Source organism: Aethalodelphis obliquidens, unplaced genomic scaffold, assembly GCF_003676395.1.
Source record: "Aethalodelphis obliquidens isolate GAN/ISIS:26980383/991018 unplaced genomic scaffold, ASM367639v1 scaffold63, whole genome shotgun sequence".
Taxonomy (NCBI): Eukaryota; Metazoa; Chordata; class Mammalia; order Artiodactyla; family Delphinidae; genus Aethalodelphis; species Aethalodelphis obliquidens.
In genome coordinates, this window is record NW_020838007.1 from 1,093,933 (window position 1) to 1,116,254 (window position 22,322).

General features: G+C 41.9%; 1 protein-coding gene and 1 pseudogene across 6 annotated transcripts in view; both read left to right on the top strand.

Annotated features, from left to right (window-relative positions):
• The window catches only part of MAPK1 (mitogen-activated protein kinase 1), a 97,635-nt gene that overhangs the window by 39,446 nt on the left and 35,867 nt on the right, over nucleotides 1–22,322 (top strand). For 5 of the 6 annotated variants that reach the window (XM_027088828.1, XM_027088827.1, XM_027088826.1 and 2 more), the window contains 3 exons: nucleotides 13,045–13,107; nucleotides 14,067–14,249; nucleotides 15,977–16,166. In XM_027088828.1, the coding sequence (XP_026944629.1) occupies nucleotides 13,045–13,107; nucleotides 14,067–14,249; nucleotides 15,977–16,166 (436 nt within the window). The remainder of the gene's footprint in view (nucleotides 1–13,044; nucleotides 13,108–14,066; nucleotides 14,250–15,976; nucleotides 16,167–22,322) is intronic. The other variant, XM_027088830.1, reaches the window with a different exon arrangement.
• LOC113610560 (non-histone chromosomal protein HMG-14 pseudogene) lies at nucleotides 16,052–21,913 on the top strand (annotated as a pseudogene).

A 22,322-nucleotide genomic window follows, 5' to 3' on the forward strand; every position in this document is an offset into this window, starting at 1 on the left:
ACAAGGGAACGCCCATAAGATTAACAGCTGATTTCTCAGCAGAAACTCTACAAGCCAGAAGGGAGTGGCATGATATACTTAAAGAGATGAAAGGGAAGAACCTACAACCAAGATTACTCTACCCAGCAAGGATCTCATTCACATTCGATGGAGAAATCAAAAGCTTTACAGACAAGCAAAAGCTAAGAGAACTCAGCACCACCAAACCAGCTCTACAACGAAAGCTAAAGGAACTTCTCTAAGTGGGAAACACAAGAGAAGAAAAGGCCCTACAAAAACAAACCCAAAACAACTTAGAAAATGGTCATAGGAACATACATATCGATAATTACCTTAAACATGAATGGATTAAATGCTCCAACCAAAAGACACAGGCTTGCTGAATGGATACAAAAACAAGACCCATCTATATGCTGTCTACAAGAGACCCACTTCAGACCTAGGGACACATACAGACTGAAAGTGAGGGGGTGGAAAAAGATATTCAATGCAAATGGAAATCAAAAGAAAGCTGTAGTAGCAATACTCAATATCAGATAAAATACACTTTAAAATAAAGAATGTTACAAGAGACAAGGAGGGACACTACATAATGATCAAGGGGTCAATCCAAGAAGATATAACAATTACAAATATATGTTTACCCAACATAGGAGGACCTCAATACATAAAGCAACTACTAACAGCTATAAAAGGAAATCGACAGTAACACAATTAATAGTGGGGGACTTTAACACCTCACTTACACCAATGGACAGATCATCCAGACACAAAAGAAATAAGGAAACACAAGCTTTAATTTAAATGACACAAGAGACCAGATAGATTTAATTGATAATTATAAGACATTCCATCCCAAAACAGCAGATTACACTTTCTTCTCAAGTGCGCACAGAACATTCTCCGGGATAGATCACATCTTGGTCACAAATCAAGCCTCAGTAAATTTAAGAAAATTGAAATCGTATCAAGCATCTTTTCTGACCACAACACTATGAGATTAGAAATGAATTACAGGGGAAAAAACATAAAAAACACAAACACATGGAGGGTAAACAATACGTTACTAAATAACCAAGAGATCACTGAAGAAATCAAAGAGGAAATCAAAAAATACCTAGAAGTCTTCCCTGGTGGCGCAGTGGTTGAGAGTCCGCCTGACGATGCAGGGGACGCGGGTTCGTGCCCTGGTCTGGGAGGATCCCACGTGCCGCGGAGCGGCTGGACACGTGGGCCATGGCCGCTGAGCCTGCGCATCCAGAGTCTGTGCTCCGCAACAGGAGGGGCCACAGCGGTGAGAGGCCTGCGTACGGCAAAAAAAAACAACGAAAAACAAAAAAACCTAGAGACAAATGACAATGAAAACACAATGATCCAAAACGTATGGGATGCGGCAAAAGCAATCATAAGAGGGAAGTTTATAGCTATACAAGCCTACCTCAATAAACAAGAAAAATCTCAAATAAACAATCTAACCTTACACCTAAAGGAACTAGAGAAAGAAGAACAAACAAAACCCAAAGTTAGCAGAAGGAAAGAAATCATAAAGATCAAAGCAGAAATAAATGAAATAGAAACAAAGAAAACAATAGCAAAGATCAATAAAACTAAAAGCTGGTCCTTTGAGAAGATAAACAAAATTGATAAACCATTAGCCAGACTCATCAAGAAAAAGAGGGAGAGGACTCAAATCAATAAAATTAGAAATGAAAAAGGAGAAGTTACAATGGACACCGCAGAAATACAAAGCATCCTAAGAGACTACTACCAGCAACTCTATGCCAATAAAATGGACAACCTGGAAGAAATGGACAAATTCTTAGAAAGGTATAACCTTCCAAGACTGAACCAGGAAGAAATAGAAAATATGAACAGACCAATCACAAGTAATGAAATTGAAACCGTGATTAAAAATCTTCCAACAAATGAAAGTCCAGGACCAGATGGCTCCACAGGTGAATTCTATCAAATGTTTAGAGACGAGCTAACCCATCCTTCTCAAACTCTTCCAAAAAACTGCAGAGGAAGGAACACTCCCAAACTCATTCTGTGAAGCCACCATCATCACCCTGATAATCAAAACCAGACAAAGATACTACAAAAAAAGAAAATTACAGACCAATATCACTGATGAATATAGATGCAAAAATCCTCAACAAAATACTAGCAAACAGAATCCAACAGCACATTAAAAGGATCATACACCATGATCAAGTGGGATTTATCCCAAGGATGCAAGGATTCTTCAGTATATGCAAATCAATCAATGTGATACACTACATGAACAAATTGAAGAAGAAAAACCATATAATCATCTCAATAGATGCAGAAAAAACTTCTGACAAAATTCAACACCAATTTATGCTAAAAAACCCTCCAGAAAGTGGGCATAGAGGGAACCTACCTCAACATAATAAAGGCCATATATGACAAACCCACAGCAAACATCATTCTCAGTGGTGAAAAACTGAAAGTATTTCCTCTAAGATCAGGAATGAGACAAGGATATCCACTCTCATCACTATTATTCAACATAGTTTTGGAAGTCCTAGCCATGGCAATCAGAGAAGAAAAATAAAAGGAATACAAATTGGAAAAGAAAAGTAAAACTGTCACCGTTTGCAGATGACATGATACTACGCATAGAGAATCCTAAAGATGCCACCAGAAAACTACTAGAGCTAATCAATGAATTTGGTAAAGTTGCAGGATACAAAATTAATGCATAGAAATCTCTTGTATTCCTATACACTAATGATGAAATATCTGAAAGAGAAATTAAGGAGACACTCCCAGTTACCATTGCAAAAAAAAGAATAAAATACTTAGGAATAAACCTACCTAGGGAGACAAAAGACCTGTGTGCAGAAAACTATAAGACACTGATGAAAGAAATTAAAGATGATACCAACAGATGGAGAGATATACCATGTTCTTGGGTTGGAAGAATCAATATTGTGAAGATGACTATACTACCCAAAGCTATCTACAGTCAATGCAATCCCTGTCAAATTACCCATGGCATTTTTTACGGAACTAGAACAAAAAATCTTAAAATTTGTATGGCGACACAAAAGACCTCGAATAGCCAAAACAGTCTTGAGGGAAAAAAACGGAGCTGGAGGAATCAGAGTCCCTGACTTCAGACTATACTACAAAGCTGCAGTCATCAAGACAATATGGTACTGGTACAAAAACAGAAACACAGATCAATGGAACAAGATAGAAAGCCTAGAAATAAACCCATGCACCTCTGGTCAACTAATCTATGACAAAGGAGGCAAGGATATACAATGGAGAAAAGACAGTCTCTTCAATAAGTGGTGCTGGCAAAACATGTAAAAAAATGAAATCAGAACACTTCCTAACACCATACACAAAAATAAACTCAAAATGGATTCGAGACCTAAATGTAAGACGGGACACTGTAAAACTCTTGGAGGAAAACATAGAAAGAACACTCTTTGACATAAATCACAGCAAGATCTTTTTTGATCCACCTCCTAGAGTAATGGAAATAAAAACAAAAATAAACAAATGGGACCTAATGAAACTTCAGAGTTTTTTGCACGACAAAGGAAACCATAAACAAGATGAAAAGACAACCCTCAGAATGGGAGAAAATATTTGCAAATGAATCAACGGACAGAGGATTAATCTCCAAAATATGTAAACAGCTCATGCAGCTCAATATTAAGAAAACAAACAGCCCAATCCAAAAATGGGCAGAAGACCTAAATAGACATTTCTCCAAAGAAAACATACAGATGGCCAAGAAGCACATGAAAAGCTGCTCAGCATCACTAATTATCAGAGAAATGCAAATCAAAACTACAATGAGGGATCACCTCACACCAGTTAGAATGGGCATCATCAGAAAATCTACAAACAACAAATGCTGGAGAGGATGTGGAGAAAAGGGAACCCTCCTGCACTGTTGGTGGGAATGTAAATTGATACAGCCACTATGGAGAACAGTATGGAGGTTCCTTAAAAAACTAAAAATAGAATTACCATATGACCCAGCAATCCCACTACTGGGCATATACTCAGAGAAAACCATAATTCAAAAAGACACATGCACCCCAATGTTCATTGCAGCACTATTTACAATAGCCAGGTCATGGAAGCAACCTAAATGCCCATCGACAGACGAATGGATAAAGAAGATGTGGTACATATATACAGTGGAATATTACTCAGCTATAAAAAGGAACGAAGTTGGGTCATTTGTTGAGACGTGGATGGATCTAGAGACTGTCATACAGAGTGAAGTAAGTCAGAAGGAGAAAAACAAATATCGTATATTAACGCGTATATGTGGAACCTAGAAAAATGGTACAGGTGAACCGGTTTGCAGAGCAGAAATTGAGACACAGATGTAGAGAACAAACGTATGGACACCAAGGGGGGAAAGCTGCGGGGGTGGGGGTGGTGAGATGAATTGGGCGATTGGGATTGACATGTATACACTGATGTGTTGTATAAAATTGATGACTAATAACCTGCTGTATAAAAAAATAAATAAAATTTTAAAATTAAAAAAAAAAAAAGAATAAAGTACAGATTTCTCAGCTTTCTTTGTGTGATGTTACCTTTTGCTTTTCGCCCAGATGAGCTCTAAACTCCAGCTGTACTGGACAACTTCGCACTTGTACCCAGCCTTCCATGCTTTAGTTCCTGTGGCTACTTCCTTCTGCAAGCCTTTCCTCATAGACTGCCTATTAAACCCTGCTGTGCTTTTTAACCCACCTTAAATAAATACCACCTTCTGAAAGAGGTTCACAGATATTAACATAGAGCAATGTCTGACACATAGTAAACACTCAGTAAGTTGTAGATATTATTAAATAAGAATTGTTCATAAGATTTCTTTTTATTATCACCACCCAACTATAAGTATCCTGAGTGATGTCCATATAAGAAACAAGACAGCACAATATATCAATAATTGTGAGTAAACATGATGTAAAGTGAAAATATGCCTCATATGTAATATACATCAAAAATAAAAGTCTTGACCTGGGGGAAACAAGACTTGAAAGTGCTGCATCAACCCTGTTAACTGTTGTTGCTGTTTGCACTGTAGTAAGTATGACTTTGAGAGGAGGAGGTGTGATCAGGAGTCGAGGGTGTGAAGAATTGGCAGTACAAGCCAGCCCTGTGGGCGGCTCCTCACACCCCACAGCCTTGGAGTGTGTGTGAGAATGCAGTAGCCGAATTGGAAGTGGAGCTGGTATGGGCACCACCAGCACTGGAGAGTAGTGACCATGCTGAGCACCCTGCCATCAGGGCCATGGACAGACCCAGATATACCTAGAAAAAAAGCAGGAAAGTTCAGGATGGCGGGGGAAGGTCAATTTTATGAGACACGATCAGAGAACTTCTAACAGTGAAAGGAACTATACCACAAAAGTAAAGCTATTCAGATGAATAAAGTCTTAGGAATAAAGTTTCTTTCCTAAACTCTAATAACCAAATAACTAGAAATCCTGAAATTTTGGAATAATGCTTTTTTAAAGAATAAAGGGTACAGCTTTCATGGAGCAATTTGGAGCAGGCCTTTTTTTTCCTTCACATGCAAGACTGCTGTCATTCCAGCTGGCAAACGTAGTAGATTTGAAATGGCTCCTCTGTTTCTCAGAGTCCATAATATATCAAATTATTTCTGTATGTCCAAGTGGGAATCCGAAAATAATTCTTTTATAATCTCAGCTTAATACCATAGGTATCTGAATGCAGCTTCTCTCAGCTAATACTTGGGCATCAGCATAAGTTTTCACTCTCTGTTGTAATGACAGTCTCAGCTACTAAGTGGTGCCTGTTGCTAAGTTGGAAACCAGTGTAGAGAGAGCACTTGTATGTTTCTTTTTTCCTTGACATTTAGCACTTTTCTAGAAATATTTACTTTCCCTCGGATTTTGTACATGTGAAGTTGTTAGACTCCAATTAAATGTATGTTAATCTCCTTGACCTTGTCCCACAGCTCGCTGGTGCTGTTTCCCCCGATGTCTCCATTGCATTACATTTTGGCTAGATTCTACTGCTGTGTCTTCTAGGTCACCAGGTTTTTCTTCAGTGTATAATCTCTTGCTAATTTCAACCATTGTATTTTTTTCATCTCTAGAAGTTCATTTTGAGTCTTTCTTATACCTTCCACTTCTCTCTTTATATTGTGCTGTACGTTCACGAACATATGGAGTATATTTATACCAGTACACATGATTGTCTACTAATTCTATCATCTCTACTTCCTAGGTATGTTTTTTTATTGGCTTTTCTCTTCATTATAGATTGTATTTTCCTGCTTTTTTGTTTTGTGGCTGTTGTTTTTACTGATTTACAGTATTTCAGATGTACAGCAAAGTGATTCATTATATTCAGTATTTATGTTTTTTTCAGATTCTTTTCCATTATAGGTTATTGCAATGTATTGAATATAGTTCCTGGGGATTTTTTATTTTTGGGGGGGGGGTTTGGATGTCGATTGGATGCAAGACACTGGATTTTACATTGAGTGCTAGGGCTTTTTTTAGTATTTCTTTAAATACTTTGGGACTTTTTTTTCTGGGATGCAGTTAAGTTACTTGGAACACTTTGATCCCTTGAAAACTCTCTTTTAAGCATTTTAGCTCTCTTTTAAGCATTTAGTCCAGAATAGCCTTTAGTCAAAGGCTAATTTAGCCCCAGTACTGAGTCAACACCTTTCTGAGGACTCAGTTTTTTGTCCTGGTGTGAGGAGGTCTTTACTGGAAAAGTGGTAGAAGAGGAACTGTTCCCAGCCTTGTTCCACATGGATTAGTCCATCTGCTCCTCTCTGGTGGCTCCTTCCCCAGCCTTGGAATTTGATCATGCACAAGCTCTGATCATTATCAGCTGGACACTCAGAGGGAACCCTCTGTGGATCTCCCCAACCTTCTCTGAAGTTCTCCTCTCCTGTACTCAGCCGCAGAAATTCTGAGTTGGACTCTCCAGATCTTGAATTCTGTCTCAACTCAGGGAGACTACCAGGCTCCATTTGGGTTTCCCTTCTGTTTACTGAAACCTGGAAACTCCAGGCAGTAAGCTGGGGCAGTCACAGGACTCAGCTTGCTGGCCTGTGTTGCCTGTTGCTGGGTGTCAGAAAACTGTTATTTCATAAATACTGTCTGGTTTTTTAAGTTAAGAAGCAAAAGCCTGTGAAGGTATTTAGAACTTTAGGAACTCATTTAAAAACTCAAGTTATTTCCTTCAAGCTGCCTTATCTTATATTACCCACCCCTCACTGGTTATTTTTTTCTCCCAACAGAATAGACAGAAATAGTAAGACAAAATACAATTTAAATTACGTTTTAAATCACTCATGGTCCCATCATCCTAGCTTGTTCTGTATATTGCCTCTTCTAGATAAATATTTTTAAGCTGCAGTCCGTTGGTTTATTTTGAATCTCACCTTTAGTTAATACGATCTTCATACTTAGTTTAATGGCTGCATAGTGACCTGTTATATAAATATTCCATAATGTATTAATCCTTATGTTTGGCAATACAGGTTTTGTTCTTTTAGGTAGTTTTGCAGTAAATACCTTCAAATATCATACCTATTCTTAAGGATGCTCAAAGGGAGAAAGGCAGGTGGGATGATGTTCTATTTATTTCAATCTGCAGTGAGATTTAGCCTATATTGGGTATTTAGTAAATGTTTGTCAAATGATTGAGGTGGAACATAACTTAAAGTTCAATTAGGTAAAGTTTTCAGTTACCTTTTTAGGAATATTTTTGTTCCATTGGGCATTCATTTTTATTTTTATGGGGGGTTAAAGTAGATAATTATGAAATGTTTATGTTTCCTTCTACTTATTAAATTAAGCCCATATTTTCTACATGTTAATTATAATTATGTCATCAATTTTGGAGGTATAATTTAGTGGAAGACCTTCTTCAGATAAACTTTTATGTTGGAATAATTTTAGGTTTACAGAAAAGTTGCCAGGATAGTGCAGAGGGTTCCCGTAAGCCCCCACCCAGTTTCTGTTTCCCTTGATATTAACATCTTACATTACTGTATGCGCTTATCAAAACTGAGAAACCAGCATTGGTATAAAGAAATTTCAGACTTTATTTGGAATTTGCTTTTCCACTGATTTCCTTTTTCTGTTCCAGGATCCAATCCAGGATACTACATGCATTTAGTTGTTATGTCTGCCTGTCTCTCTGTGACTGTTTTCTCACTTTTCTTTTCATGACTTAAAGAGTACTCGTCAAGTATTTTGTAGAATATCCCTCAACTTGGGTTTGTCTGATGTTCTTCTCACTATTAGCCTGGGGTTACAGGTTTGGGAAAAGAATATCACAGAGATGAGCTGCCTTTCTCGCCTCATCCTATCAGGGAGTCACAGTGTCCACATGACGTCACTGGTAGTGGTAACTGATCGCCTGGTGGAGGTGGTATCTGCCAGGCTTCTCCACTGTAAAGTTACTGTCCTTCCCTCTTCACATTCTGTTCTTTTGTTTTTGTTTTTGTTTCTTGCGGTACGCAGGCCTCTCACTGTTGTGGCCTCTCCCGTTGTGGAGCACAGGCTCCAGACGCGCAGGCTCAGCGGCCATGGCTCACGGGCCCAGCCACTCCGCGGCATGTGGGATCTTCCTGGACCGGGGCACGAACCCGTGTCCCCTGCATCGGCAGGCGGACTCTCAACCACTGCACCACCAGGGAAGCCCACATTCTGTTCTTTTGAAGCAAGTCTCTAAGTTCAGCCTGCCCGCAAGGTGTGGGGGCTGGGAGAGATTGAGTCCCACCTCCTGGAGGGGAGAGGATCTATACATATTACTCCAAGTTCTTCTGTTAGGAGGATTTGTCTCTTCTCCACTGTTTGTTTCTCCCCTGTGAATTTGGTTACAGCTGCTAGAAAGAAGACATAAGTGATTTAGAACGTATAGTTCTGCCATTGAGGAATATAGTCTAATTGAATGGAGAGCATTTGAACAGGACCAAGCTAGGAAACATGAGGTTTATGAAGTAGGCACTACTTCTTGAGTTGCCTGTGGCCACTTTCTCCAAAGCTGTGGCTCCACCATCGTTCCAAGTTGGCTAAGATGGCTCCTGCCTGGTGCACTCCCCTCCCCATTCCATTCCTTCAATAAACTACTACCTGAGGGAACTTCATAAAAATACCGCCATGCTTAAAATCCCTGCCTAACATCTTTTGGTGCCTCCCCAGGGTAAAATTGTAGATATTTAAGCATGGCCTGGTTCCTGCTTATGCCTCCGGCTTCAACCCCATCCGTGTCCCCTTGGGTCCTACTCTCTTGCCACAGGTTCCCGCAGGCCTCTGTAGCTTTGCATGCACCTCTGCTTTGCCTGAAGTGTGTGCTGCCTTCTCACACCTGCCTAGTTTTGGGGAGTCTTCTTTTCACCCCACCTGGTCCGCCAGCCTTCGACCCACCCACTGCTTTCATAACAGCGTGTGCCTTTTGGTTGTTCCCTTGGATTTGCCAGTCATTCTCCTCCTCGCCTTCTTTAAAAGTAGTCACCTGTGCTGCTTCCACTCCTGTCCCCCCACTCCCCTCCACTTACTGCCACCCAGGGTACCACACATCAGCTGATTGCAGATTCATTGAATGCTTTCCAATTGTTGTGAAGCATTCCTGTTTGGAACTCTTTATAATCTTGGCTTCTGAAACACCACTCTCTCCTGGTGCTCATAGGTGCTTCCTCACTCTCTAGGTGGTTCCTCCTCCTCTGTCTGCTCCTGAGTTCTGTCATCAGACCTGTTTTCTCCACTTACCTCTCCTCAGTAGTTCAACCCTCTGTGGCTTCCATTAAAAATTCCCATATCTTACGCCTAACCTTGTTCTCTCTCTTTAATGCTGCTAGAAGCGCAGAGCCATCCGAATCACCTGCAAGCCTCCTCAGATCTTTAAATCAGGAAGTACAAGACTGTCATTGTCTTCCCCTACCCCCATCTTCATTTTGTGCCTCCCAAACCCAGGCCTGCCCCTCATGTTTTCTTTGCAAGGCCTGGGTCAGGAATACAAATGGAGCATCACATACCATATAAATCAAACTAAGAAACAAGAAATGTATTCTCCCCCCCACACCCCCGAGACATAAACTTTCTTAAAGACCTGGAAGATCAGGTTCAAATTGAAAAATCTTGGGCTTTTTAGAGTTGGGTGTCAGCAGTTCGAGGAGAGCTGGCCTCCAGCATAGCCCTCTTCTCTTCCCAGCCAGTGCTGTGCCCCCCCAACCCCCATGAGCTGGAGCTTGTGGACCCCCAGCCCAACAGTTCACGCACCGTGTATACCCTGCAGATAGCTCCCGTTGGCCACCGCTTGTGGTACACACCCTGGAGGAGCATTCTGCTCGCTGCCTTGGGATTCTGGGGCTCCTGATGGCACATTCCCCGGACCCAATAATCACCACTGGGTGAGGAGGTGCCTGGTTGGGTGAGGACCAGCTGTCCCCAGTAGATGGCCTGATTGTTTTCCTCTCCACATGTTGCCTCTCGCCTTCTCTGTGCCCTTGCTCCTCTTTCGAAAGCCTGCTCATTTTTCAGGGTATGGTTTCTACAGGCCTCATCTTCTTTTAATCCTCTCTTTGTTGCCCTTATTTGGACTTAATCTACCCAGCTTCTCCTTGGGTTTCAGAAGTGCTTTACCGTGATAAAAGCAGTGCATGCTGTCTGTTCCTGTCTCCTTCCCTCACTAAATTGCCAGTTTTTTAAGAGCAGGATCGCTGATTGGCTTTGCCCCCAGTACTAACACGAAGTCTCAGAAGTGGGAAGTGCTTGACAAGTGTGGCTTGAATCCACCACAGCTCTGGCGTCACCCTCCTGTTGTTGTGGTAACCCTGTCAAAACAGGAAATGAGGTTAGTTTAGCATGACTTGTTCATAATTGACTCATGCTGGTTCCCTTTTCTTCCCTAAGTGATCACAAAACATCTGTTAAATAATCTACTCCAGAATTTTGTGGGCTTCTACTTCCACATTAACTGGTCAAATATAGTTCTGGAATCTCTGTTCCCACCCACCCTGGCCCTGGAATTCACCATGCATTTGGAGAGCCCTGGCTCCTTTTTTTAATTGCTCTCTTAAGAATTGCTTGATGAACAATATACCAGTGTACAGTTTAAGTTTTGACATATTATACACCCATTAAGCTATCAAAACAATTAGATAATGAACATTCATTGCCTCCAAAAGTTATCTAGCTTCCATTTCCATTTGTGTAATCCCTCCCGCCCAGCAGCCCCAGGTAAACCCTTCTGACGTGCTTTGTGTCCTCATAGACTAGTTTGCATTTTATATAAGTAGAGGTACTTTTCTTTTGGTCTGGCTTTACTCAGCATAATTATTTTGAGATTCATCTGTGTTGTATATATCAACAGTTTGTTTCCTTTTATTGCTGAATAGTAGGAATCTACCGTTTTAAGAATTGAATGTGCTCACCTATTGGCCTGACCTCCCATACCCCACCATTTATGTATCTTAGGATAGGATTCATCTGGGACTTGAAGCTGCATTTATGTAAGATGATTGGGTGCTCTCAATAGCTTGAGCTCAAGGGCACAGTAATAGTATAATCTTTGTATCCTGTTAATATAACCAAATGGCTGGATAAAAGTTCCCTCCTTTACTTAGGGGTGTGTGTGTGTGTCTGTGTGTGTGTGTGTCTGTCTGCGCCTCTGTCTCTGTTATATTTATTTATTTACTTTAAATTTATTTATTATTTATTTTTGGTTGCATTGGGTCTTTGTTGCTGTGCGCAGGCTTTCTCTAGTTTCAGTGAGTGGGGGCTACTCTTCGTTGCGGTGCGTGGGCTTATTGCAGTGGCTTCACTTGTTGTGGAGCACGGGCTCTAGGTGCGCGGGCTTCAGTAGTTGTGGCACGCAGGCTCAGTAGTTGTGACTTGTGGGCTCTAGAGCGCAGGCTCAGTAGTTGTGGTGCACGGGCTTAGTTGCTCCGCAGCATGTGAGATCTTCCAGGACCAGGGCTCAAACCCGTGTCCCCTGCATTGGCAGGCGGGTTCTTAACCACTGCGCCACCAGGGACACCCTCTCTCTGTTTTAAATAACATACCCAGTTCCAATTTCATCACTGAGTGTCAGTCGGTACTGTTGGAGGGGCACATTGACCATAAGCCCCTCTCCCCAAGCAGTCTTATTCTCAAAGGCAAGTTTATGCCCGTGTTTGTTTGACTACCATGCTTCAGTAAAACTGGATATTTATTTATTTATTTATAATTTTAAAATATTTATTTATTTATTTTTGGCTGCGTTGGGTCTTCGTTGCTGCGTGCGGGCCTTCTCTAGTTGCGGCAAGCGGGGGTTAGTCTTCCGTTGCAGCGTGCCGGCTTCTCATTGCGGTGGCTTCTCTTGTTGTGGAGCATGGGCTCTAGGCGTGTGGGCTTCAGGAGTTATGGCATGAGGGCTTAGTAGCTGTGGCTCATGGGCTCTAGAGCGCAGGCTCAGTAGTTGTGGCGCATGGGCTTAGTTGCTCCACGGCATGTGGGATCTTCCCGGACCAGGGCTTGAACCCGTTTCCCCTGCATTGGCAGGCAGATTCTTAACCACTGCGCCACCAGGGAAGCCCTGGTTATTTATAATGTTGAGTGTAAACCAGTATTTTATAACTATTTTAACCTGTGTTCTCTTTTGTTGAACTCAGGCTCTAAAATCTGAATTACCAAAAAAGTTTTGATTTCTAATAGTATTTACTCCCAGTGTTGAATAAGCTTGCTTGAACGACATATCCCTTTGCCTGTCTACCTAAAAATCAGTGGTTTGGGCCTTCTTGCAGCAAACCAAAGCAAAATAAGATTTGAGTAGCTATTCTTTTATTTAAGGAAATAGACGTCATTTCAAAGTGTTGGGGTACCCGAGTGCAATGTATAAATGGTGTGAGAAAGCTGAAGCTGAGTGAGACAAGGTCCCTCCTACAGCATAGTTTTGTGGTAGAGTCAGACAGATGCATCAGTAATTCTCAGTATAAGTAGACTGATAGATATCATTGTAGAAGCACAAACTTGAGAATAAACTTATTTTACTGTTTCCTGTTTCTAGCACTTACCCAGAGGAGACCAGAAGTAATGTCTTACTGCCCGTCCGTGTTCTTTCATTGCTTCGGTCAGTGGACCAGATGTTGATACTTGTTAATATGAAAAGCTCTTACAGAAAAGATTCAATAGAATATTGTTCATAAAGATAGTAGTAATATTCAAGATTCAAATTCATCATAAAATTGAAGATAAAATTATTATTGCTTCTGCTTGGAATTCTATTAAGTCAGACCTTCAGGACAACTTGGAAAGAACTGGGCCCTATGTTATGGCTGTGAAGGTATTTTTTGAACAATACTTTTTAGGTTTTGTTATAAGACTACCCAAACATCTTGATTAAATTTCTTGTGGGGGGGGGGAAAGAAATAGTCATGTCGTTTTGCACGTAAGACAAAGTTGTTGCAAGCAATCAATGCATCCTCCTGCCCCACCTTTTAATTGAAGTATAGTTGACTTACAATATTAGTTTCAGATATACAGCATAGTGATTTAGTATTTTTACAGATTATGCTCCATTAGGAGTTATTACAAGATAATGGCTATAAGTCCCTGTGCTATGCAGTATATCCTTATTGCTCTCTTGGGTGCATTTTTGTTCGGGTTGAAGATGTGGTTGATGGTCAATTGATTGTTTCTGCTGAGTCAGTGGAATCTAATCCAACAGTAGGAAGTTGTTTCGGAGGCAGAAATGATTGCTCTCACCAGAATGCAGTTGCTGTTAAAAACAGTGGGAAAATGGCTTATGTGTGTCATACGCCCATGTTCCTGGATTTATGAAAATGGACATCTGTACAGTTCCCAGGGCCAGGCCCTCTGTTAGTTTTGAGATTCTGTGTGTGCTGCGTTTTGCCAGCCGCATCCTCCCTAGTTTAAGGCCTCTTTGTGGATTATACACATGCTGCCTTCACGTGTATGAAACAAGTATTTGCTCAGAGTGCTAAACATTTAATACTTTACCGCCTTGTACTGAGAACTGTTTTTAATGCCATCTCCCCTCCTCCCCTCCTTTTTTATTTATTTTTTTAGCTCTGCTTATGATAATGTCAACAAAGTTCGAGTAGCTATCAAGAAAATCAGCCCTTTTGAGCACCAGACCTACTGCCAGAGAACCCTGAGGGAGATAAAAATCTTACTGCGCTTCAGACATGAGAACATCATTGGAATCAATGATATTATTCGAGCACCAACCATCGAGCAGATGAAAGATGTGTATCCTTTTCAGGCAGCTGCTCCACTGCTCCGTCACCTGGTTGAGTAATGTAACTGGACGTGTCTGCACTTATAGGGGTGGAGGAAAAGTAATAAAGCACATTTAAGGGGAAACTGTACTTTGCTTGTCATTTACTGTAATACTTGCATCATTTACATTTTTTCTCTGATTCATTTTTTCATTTGTCAGTAACTGATTTTAGTATCTTTTTGGCAAATCCAATATTTTCTGTCAGTTTCAGTAAAGATTTCCTTTAAGTGTATAGTGGAAAATTTTGGAGAACACCTTTTCCAGTCACGTGTTTGCCACTCAAGGTATGGTTTGTTATGATGGTGAAAAGGAAAGAGCAGTCGACTGTGGAAGAGGGTGCCCTGTACAGCACCTGGTCAGGTCCAGACTGTCCTGATCTTAGCGCCATTTCACATCTGGGTCCAGTTTTCTTGTTTTTAAAACTGGCGTGCTCGCCCTCATGATCTACAAGGCTGGCTCAGCTCTGAAGTTGTGTGATTAACTATGACAAACATTTAGAAATCTGGACTAAGCAGGTAAAGGCTTGGGTAAAGGAGGCTGCCTGGGTAAAGACTGTGTTTGAAAGGTACAAGTGTGAAGTGTGCTGAGGAGGACCTGATGGGAGAAGGTTCCGGTTCTGGCCGCAGCAATGTTCCCACCAGTTTGCCCACTTTGCATTCTGCCCCTCCAGGGAGAGGCAGCTCACTATCTCCAGGCAGCCTTTCCATTTTTATTTTATTTATTTTTATTTTTATTATTATTTTTTAGCCTTTCCATTTTTAGACAGCTCTGTCACTAAGTTCTGATGATATTTTAAGTGAAATGCCTCCTCCTGCCATCTGTTGTCCTGCTTTACCTTTTGCCTTGGAAATCACATCTCTGTCAGATGACAAGTTTTCCAGTCATGTTTCCTTCAAATTCTGTACCATGTCTCATCTAGCATGAATCTGTAGATGTGTAATATTTACACAGAAATGAATAAAAGAAATGCAAAAACACTAATGAAATAATATCGTGGTGAAGTTAAAACCTAGCCACTTTTATAATTTATTTTCTGTGGGAATGAATGAAGTTAGCCATAACTAAAATTTTATATGCTGAGATACACGGATAGGCAGGAAAACAAGAGGAGCTCAACCAGGACAGGCCCCTTCCTAGCACAACTTCCTACAGTCTTACACACTTATTTATACTCCTAACCTTAATTGAAGCAAATAGACTGAGGGTTGAGTTTAGTAGCAAATGTGTTCTAGGCCTGTGTTTCCAAAAGTTTTATGGTTGATTTTTGTCGAGAAGGAGGGGGACAAGAAGGGAGGTAAAAGAACAGTGACGTTTTGAGTTGTTGCTAGGCCAGAGAGGAGGGAGTGCCTGGTGCTGGCCCCCACCCTCCCCCAGCCCTTTCCAACAACCCCAGAGGGCGTCTGTTGATGGTGGACAGCTTGGAGACCAGGACTCATCCACACCACCTGCGTCAGGTCTCCGCTAGCGCATCACTGCGCATATCAGGCAGGCGTGGTGCCTGCTGTCTCACAGGACCTAAGAAGGAGTTCACGACTTTCCGATTCCTTCTGTTGAGGTGTACCAAGTTTTCTTCAGGTCCTCATTTCCCTCCCGAGCCTCATGATGTAATAATGGACCCTTTGGCTTCGTTTTGTTTTCAGTGCTTTGCTAAGTGTGACCAGCTATTTTGGTGTGTTACCTTAACCTTTCCAAACAGATATATAGTACAAGACCTCATGGAAACAGATCTCTACAAGCTCTTGAAGACGCAACACCTCAGCAACGACCATATCTGCTATTTTCTTTACCAGATCCTCAGAGGGTTAAAATATATCCATTCAGCTAACGTGCTGCACCGTGACCTCAAACCTTCCAACCTGCTGCTCAACACCACCTGCGATCTCAAGGTCAGCTTGGTTATTTACTCTTAGGGTGATATCTGTTGAAAAACTCATGTTACTGGGGCATGTTTATATTTATTGTTATTCAGATTTTAAATTACACCAGAAATACATGAAAACATTTATGGCAAAAAAAAATGCAAGTAAAGGGTACTAGTTCTATTTTTCTTCTCCATCCCATTGCTCCTCCTTCTCCAGAGGTAACCACTGTAACAAATTGGTGTATTTTCATCCAAAGTTTTTTCTATGCTCTTACATACACATGTACTTTTTAACTTGTATATGTAAATAGGATTATGTGTACATTAAAAGATCTATTTCATTGGTCACCTTTTTCTTCGATAAATTTTATACAGTAAACAGAAAACAGCAGAAAAGTTGACCTTAATGATTTCGATTCCTAAATAATGCATTCCCAATAAATAGGAAAACCCTAGATCCTTTATAGTCCTTAGAGTTCTCTTAAAAATGGACAGCATTGGGCTTCCCTGGTGGCGCAGTGGTTGAGAGTCCACCTGCCAATACAGGGGACACGGATTCGTGCCCCAGTCCGGGAAGATCCCACATGCCGCAGAGTGGCTAGGCCCGTGAGCCATGGCCGCTGAGCCTGCACGTCCGGAGCCTGTGCTCCGCAATGGGAGAGGCCACAACAGTGGGAGGCCCTCGTACTGCAAAAAAAAAAAAAAAAAAGGCAGCATTTATATATATTTCTATTTTAATAACGTGGCAGAGCTAAATAAGGAGGGAGGTCTACAGCTGTCTCCGGTATGATGAAGGGAATGTGGATTCAGTCTAGTAAAAATGCATGTGAATTTAAGACCTAGATGAATGAAATGACATCCCATGTTCATGGATTGGAAGGCTTAATATTGTTAAGATGGCAGTACTTCCCAGTTTGATCTACAGGTTTAATGCAGTCCGTATCAGAGTCCCAGGTGGCTTTTTTTGCAGAAATGGGCAGGCTGATCCTGAAATGCATATAGAAATTCAAGAGACCCAGAATAGCCAAACCAATCTTATGAAAGAGCAAAGTTAGAGGACTCACACTTCCTGATTTTAAAACTTATTACAAAACTATAGTAATCAAGACATTGTGATACTGGCTAGGAGTAGGCATATAGCTCACTGGAGTAGAATTGAGTCAATAAATAAACCCATATGTTTTTGTTTTTTCATTCATTCATTCATTTATTTTCAGCTGCATTTGGTCTTTTTTTTTTTTCCCCGATATGCGGGCCTCTCACCATTGTGGCCTCTCCCGTTGCGGAGCACAGGCTCCGGGCACGCAGGCTCAGCGGCCATGGCTCACGGGCCCAGCCGCTCCACGGCATGTGGGATCTTCCCGGACTGGGGCACGAACCCATGTCCCCTGCATCGGCAGGCGGACTCTCAACCACTGTGCCACGAGGGAAGCCCTGCGTTTGGTCTTTGTTGCTGCGTACAGGCTTTCTGTAGTTGTGGCAAGTGGGAGCTACTCTTCATTGCGGTGCACAGGCTTCTCATTGCAGTGGCTTGTCTTGTTGCAGAGCACAGGCTCTAGGTGCACGGGCTTCAGTAGTTGTGGCATGCGTGCTCCGTAGTTGTGGCTTGCGGGCTCTAGAGCACAGGCTGAGTAGTTGTAGCACACAGGCTTAGTTGCTTCGCAGCATGTGGGATCTTCCCAGACCAGGGCTCAAACTCGTGTCCCCTGCATTGGCAGACGGATTCTTAACCACTGCGCCACCAGGGAAGCCCCAACCCATATGTTTATGATCAACTGATTTTTGACAAGAGTGCCAGGATCATTCACTGGGGAAAGAATAGTCTTCACCAAATGGTGCTGGGACAATTGGATAACCACATGCAAAACAAAATGAGTTTGGGCCCCTCCCTGCCTGTACTATGTACAAAAATTAACTCAAAATGGATTAGAGATCTAAGTTTAAAGGCTGAAACTAGAATGCACTTAAAAAACACAGGAGTAGGGGCTTCCCTGGTAGCGCAGTGGTTGGGGGTCCGCCTGCCGATGCAGGGGATGTGGGTTCGTTCCCCACGGCGGGAGAGGCCACAGCGGTGAGAGGCCCGCATACCGCAAAAAAAAAACACAAAAAACACAGGAGTAAATTCTTGCAAACTTGTGTTAGGCAGACTTCTTAGACATGACACCAAAAACACAAGCAACAACATTTTTTTTTAATAATGGATTTCAGGGAGTTCCCTGGTTGCCTAGTGGTTAGGACTCAGTGCTTTCACTGCTGTGGCCTGAGTTCAATCCCTGGTCGGGAACTGAGATCCTGTAAGCTGCGTGGCGTGGCGTGGCGTGGCGTGGCGTGGCATAGCCAAAAAAAAAAATATTTCATCAAGATGAGAAGCATGTACTACAAAGTAAATCATCAAGAGAGTGAAAAGACAATCCCCAGAATGAGAGAAAATATTTGTAAATCATATATGTGATAAGAGATTTATATCTAGAATATATGAAAAACTCTTACAGCTTAACAACTAAAAGATAAATGGCACAATTTAAAAGTGGGCAAAGAATCTGAAAAGACCAAGGATCTAACGAAGGTATACAAACAACCAATAAATACATGAAAAGATGCTTGACATCATTAGTCAGTGGGGAAATGCAAATCAAAACCACAGTGAGATACCACTTCACACACACTACGATGATATAATCAGATGATAAGTGTCAGCAAGAATTCGGCCCCAGGTGTATACCTGAGTGGAATGAAAACATGCATCTGCACACAGACAGATACAGAAATACTCATAGTGGCGTAATAGCCCAAAGGAGGAAATAATTCAGATGTCCAAATGACAATGGATAAATAGAATGTGGTGGATCCATACAGTGTAATAAAAAGGAATGAAGTACTGATATGTGCTACAATATGGATGCATCTTTTTTTTTAATGGATTTTAATGAGTTATTTATGTTTTATTTTTGGCTGCATTGGGTCTTCATTGCTGCATGTGGGCTTTCTCTAGTTGCGGCTAGTGGGGGCTACTCTTTGTTGCAGTGCGCGGGCTTCTCATTGTGGTGGCTTCTCTTGTTGTGGAGCACGCATGGGCTCTAGGCACACAGGCTTCAGTAGTTGTGGCACATGGGCTTAGTCGTTGTGGCTCGTGGGCTCTAGAGCGCAGGCTCAGTAGTTGTGGCACACGGGCTTAGTAGCTCCACGGCATGTGGGATCTTCCCGGACCAAGGCTCGAACCCATTTCCCCTGCATTGGCAGGTGGATTCTTAACAACTGTGCCAACAGGGAAGCCCAATGTGGATGCATCTTGCAGACATTATTAAGTATGTGAGGGAAAGAAACCAGTCATAAAAGATCACGTATTGTAGAATAGATGTGTCTGTAGAGATGGAAGGTAGATGAGCAGTTGCTGTGGACTGGTGGGATTGGAGAGGCATTGGGAGAGACTGCTGATGGGCACAAGGTTTCTTTTTGAGGTTATAAAAATGTTCTAAACTTGGATAGTGGTAATGGTCATATAGCTCTGTGATATAATATCAAAAACCATTGAACTGCACACTTTAAATGGGAGAATTGTGTAGTATGTGAATTATATCTCAATAAATTTGTTTGAAAAGTACATATAGATGAATAGCAGTGATCATTTTGTGGACCTCACTTCCACAGACGTTCCTGTGGGAAGCTGTGTAAGGTATACCTGGCAAGGGAGGTGAGTGTCTGCCCCTGCAGTCTGAAAACTGATAGGTCAGGGGTCTGATAAGCAATAGACGATTGCAGTACTGTCTGCTGTAACGCACAGAAAGGAGAGAGGTGAGTTGGTTCTGGCCAAGCTGTGAGGCATCAGGAAGGAGGATTGTCGTGCTGTCCCTCTCAGCATGTCAGGCTTGCAGTGGGCGAGTGGCTGTGTTGGGCGCAGGCAGAAGGAACAACAGAAATATAGTAAGAATAAGAAGTAAGGGACGAGTGTACCAACACTGAGGCCTGCGCTGTGTGGCTGCAGCTTTGGTGATCACTGAAGTTTTGATCATGAAGAGCCTTCTGGAACTATCTAAAAAGGCAGTGGGGGGCTTCCCTGGTGGCGCAGTGGTTGAGACTCTGCCTGCCAATGCAGGCGACATGGGTTCGTGCCCTGGTCCGGGAAGATCCCACATGCCGCGGAGCAGCTGGGCCCGTGAGCCATGGCCACTGAGCCTGCGCGTCCGGAGCCTGTGCTTCGCAACAGGAGAGGCCCCAACAGTGAGAGGCCCGAATACCGCAAAAAAATAAAATAAAATAAAATAAAAAGGCAGTGGGTCCTGTCATCAGGCAGTCATCTTATCCGCTGTCGTTGGGTGTTTAAAGCAGGATGGCAGATGTCCTGTGAGACGTTGTGGAGGACAGCTTCCTGCATCAGATATGACTCGGTTGGACTCTGTCACCTCTTAGGATCCTTCTGAGTTAAATTCATGTACTTCCTACATAGGGTGTAGCCAGATCCCTGTGCATGGATCTGTGCAAATGAGAGCCAGGTTGGCACACAAGGAATGGCCGTACTTTGTCGGCTCTTAGTGATTTTTTTGAAAAATTACAGTGAAGAGCGGCCAGGCAGCCCAGCTTCGTGAAGGCTCTCGGCGCGCCGCAGCCCCCAGGCACCCGGCACGCGCCCGCCCCACCACCACTATGCCCAAGAGGAAGGTCACCTCCACTGAGGGGGCGGCGAAGGAGGAGCCCAAGAGGAGATCGGCGAGGTTGTCAGCTAAACCGGCTCCTGCAAAAGTGGAAACGAAGCCAAAAAAGGCGGCAGGAAAGGATAAATCTTCTGACAAAAAAGTGCAAACTAAAGGGAAAAGGGGAGTGAAGGGAAAACAGCCTGAAGTGGCTAACCAAGAGACTAAAGAAGACTTACCTGCAGAAAATGGAGAAACTAAAAATGAGGAGAGCCCAGCTTCTGATGAAGCAGGAGAGAAAGAAGCCAAGTCTGATTAATATCACACACCTTGTCCTATCAGTGGTCCATTTCCCTTCTTGTACAATCCAGAGGAATATTTTTATCAACTATTTTGTAAATGCAAGTTTTTTAGTAGCTCTAGAAACATTTTTAAAAAGGAAGGAATCCCACCTCATCCCATTTTTTAAGTGTAAATGCTTTTTTTTCAGAGGTGAAATCATTTGCTGATTGTTTATTTTTTGGTACAACCAGAAAATAGTGGGATATTAAATATGGGAGGCTTTGATTGTCTTGGGTGTCAGCTTAACATTCCACAGATGGAGGGTAGCTTTTATATCCTATAATACAAAGCATACTAAATGGCAGTTTGGAGTCAGTTGTCCATTTAATGTCTTAAACACTTTAAATTACTTCTCTTCCCACATTGTTTTTGGTAGAATTGTTTCCTAAAGCAAACCACTCACCCCTTGATCGTGGCTCTCCTGGGCAGAATTTTGTGCACTCTGTAACATCTTTGGTCATGGTAGTCCAGTTCTTCTAGTAACTGTTAATGTGCTGTGACGATTGACAATTTGAGTATGTAGTGTATATGACATTAAATTGTGAATTAGTGGGACTTACGATGTAACAGCATATCAATATTTGAAGATATTGGTACTTGATATCCTTTGAAGGAAAATTTGCCCCCAAATTTTAAGCTGGAAAGTCACTGGAATAACTGTTCAGAAAAGAATCACAACTACATGATTTTTTAGGTTTTTGGTACATATGTTGAGAATTGTGTACAAATTGAAATGTCTGTGTACTGATCCTCAAAACAGCCAATAAAATCTCAATTATGAAAGAATTTCTTGAAGCACATGAAGAAAAAATTTTTATGTCTCCTAGTGCTTTTTTTTTCTTTCTGTTTCTTATCACAGTCCTTTTATGGCAGATTGCTTTTGTTTGTTTTTGGAGAGCCATTGTTAATATTTTAAGTCTGTAATATTTCTGGGAAAAGATGACTTTTACTTTGACTTGAAAATACTCGTCCTTAAGAAGAAGCACAGAACTAGACTACTTTGTCTGTTGTCTCTTCACTGTTTGTGGACTTGTCTTTACCTCGGGCCATTTTATTCACTGCTCACCAAAATGGACACCCACACTGATATATATGTCTTGTTGGCCGTCTGCACAATCCAGGCATTGTTTTCAAAACGCAATTTTAACACACACTCAGAAACACAATAGGATGTTTTAGATATTTACAGCAGTGAAATTCACCCACATTTC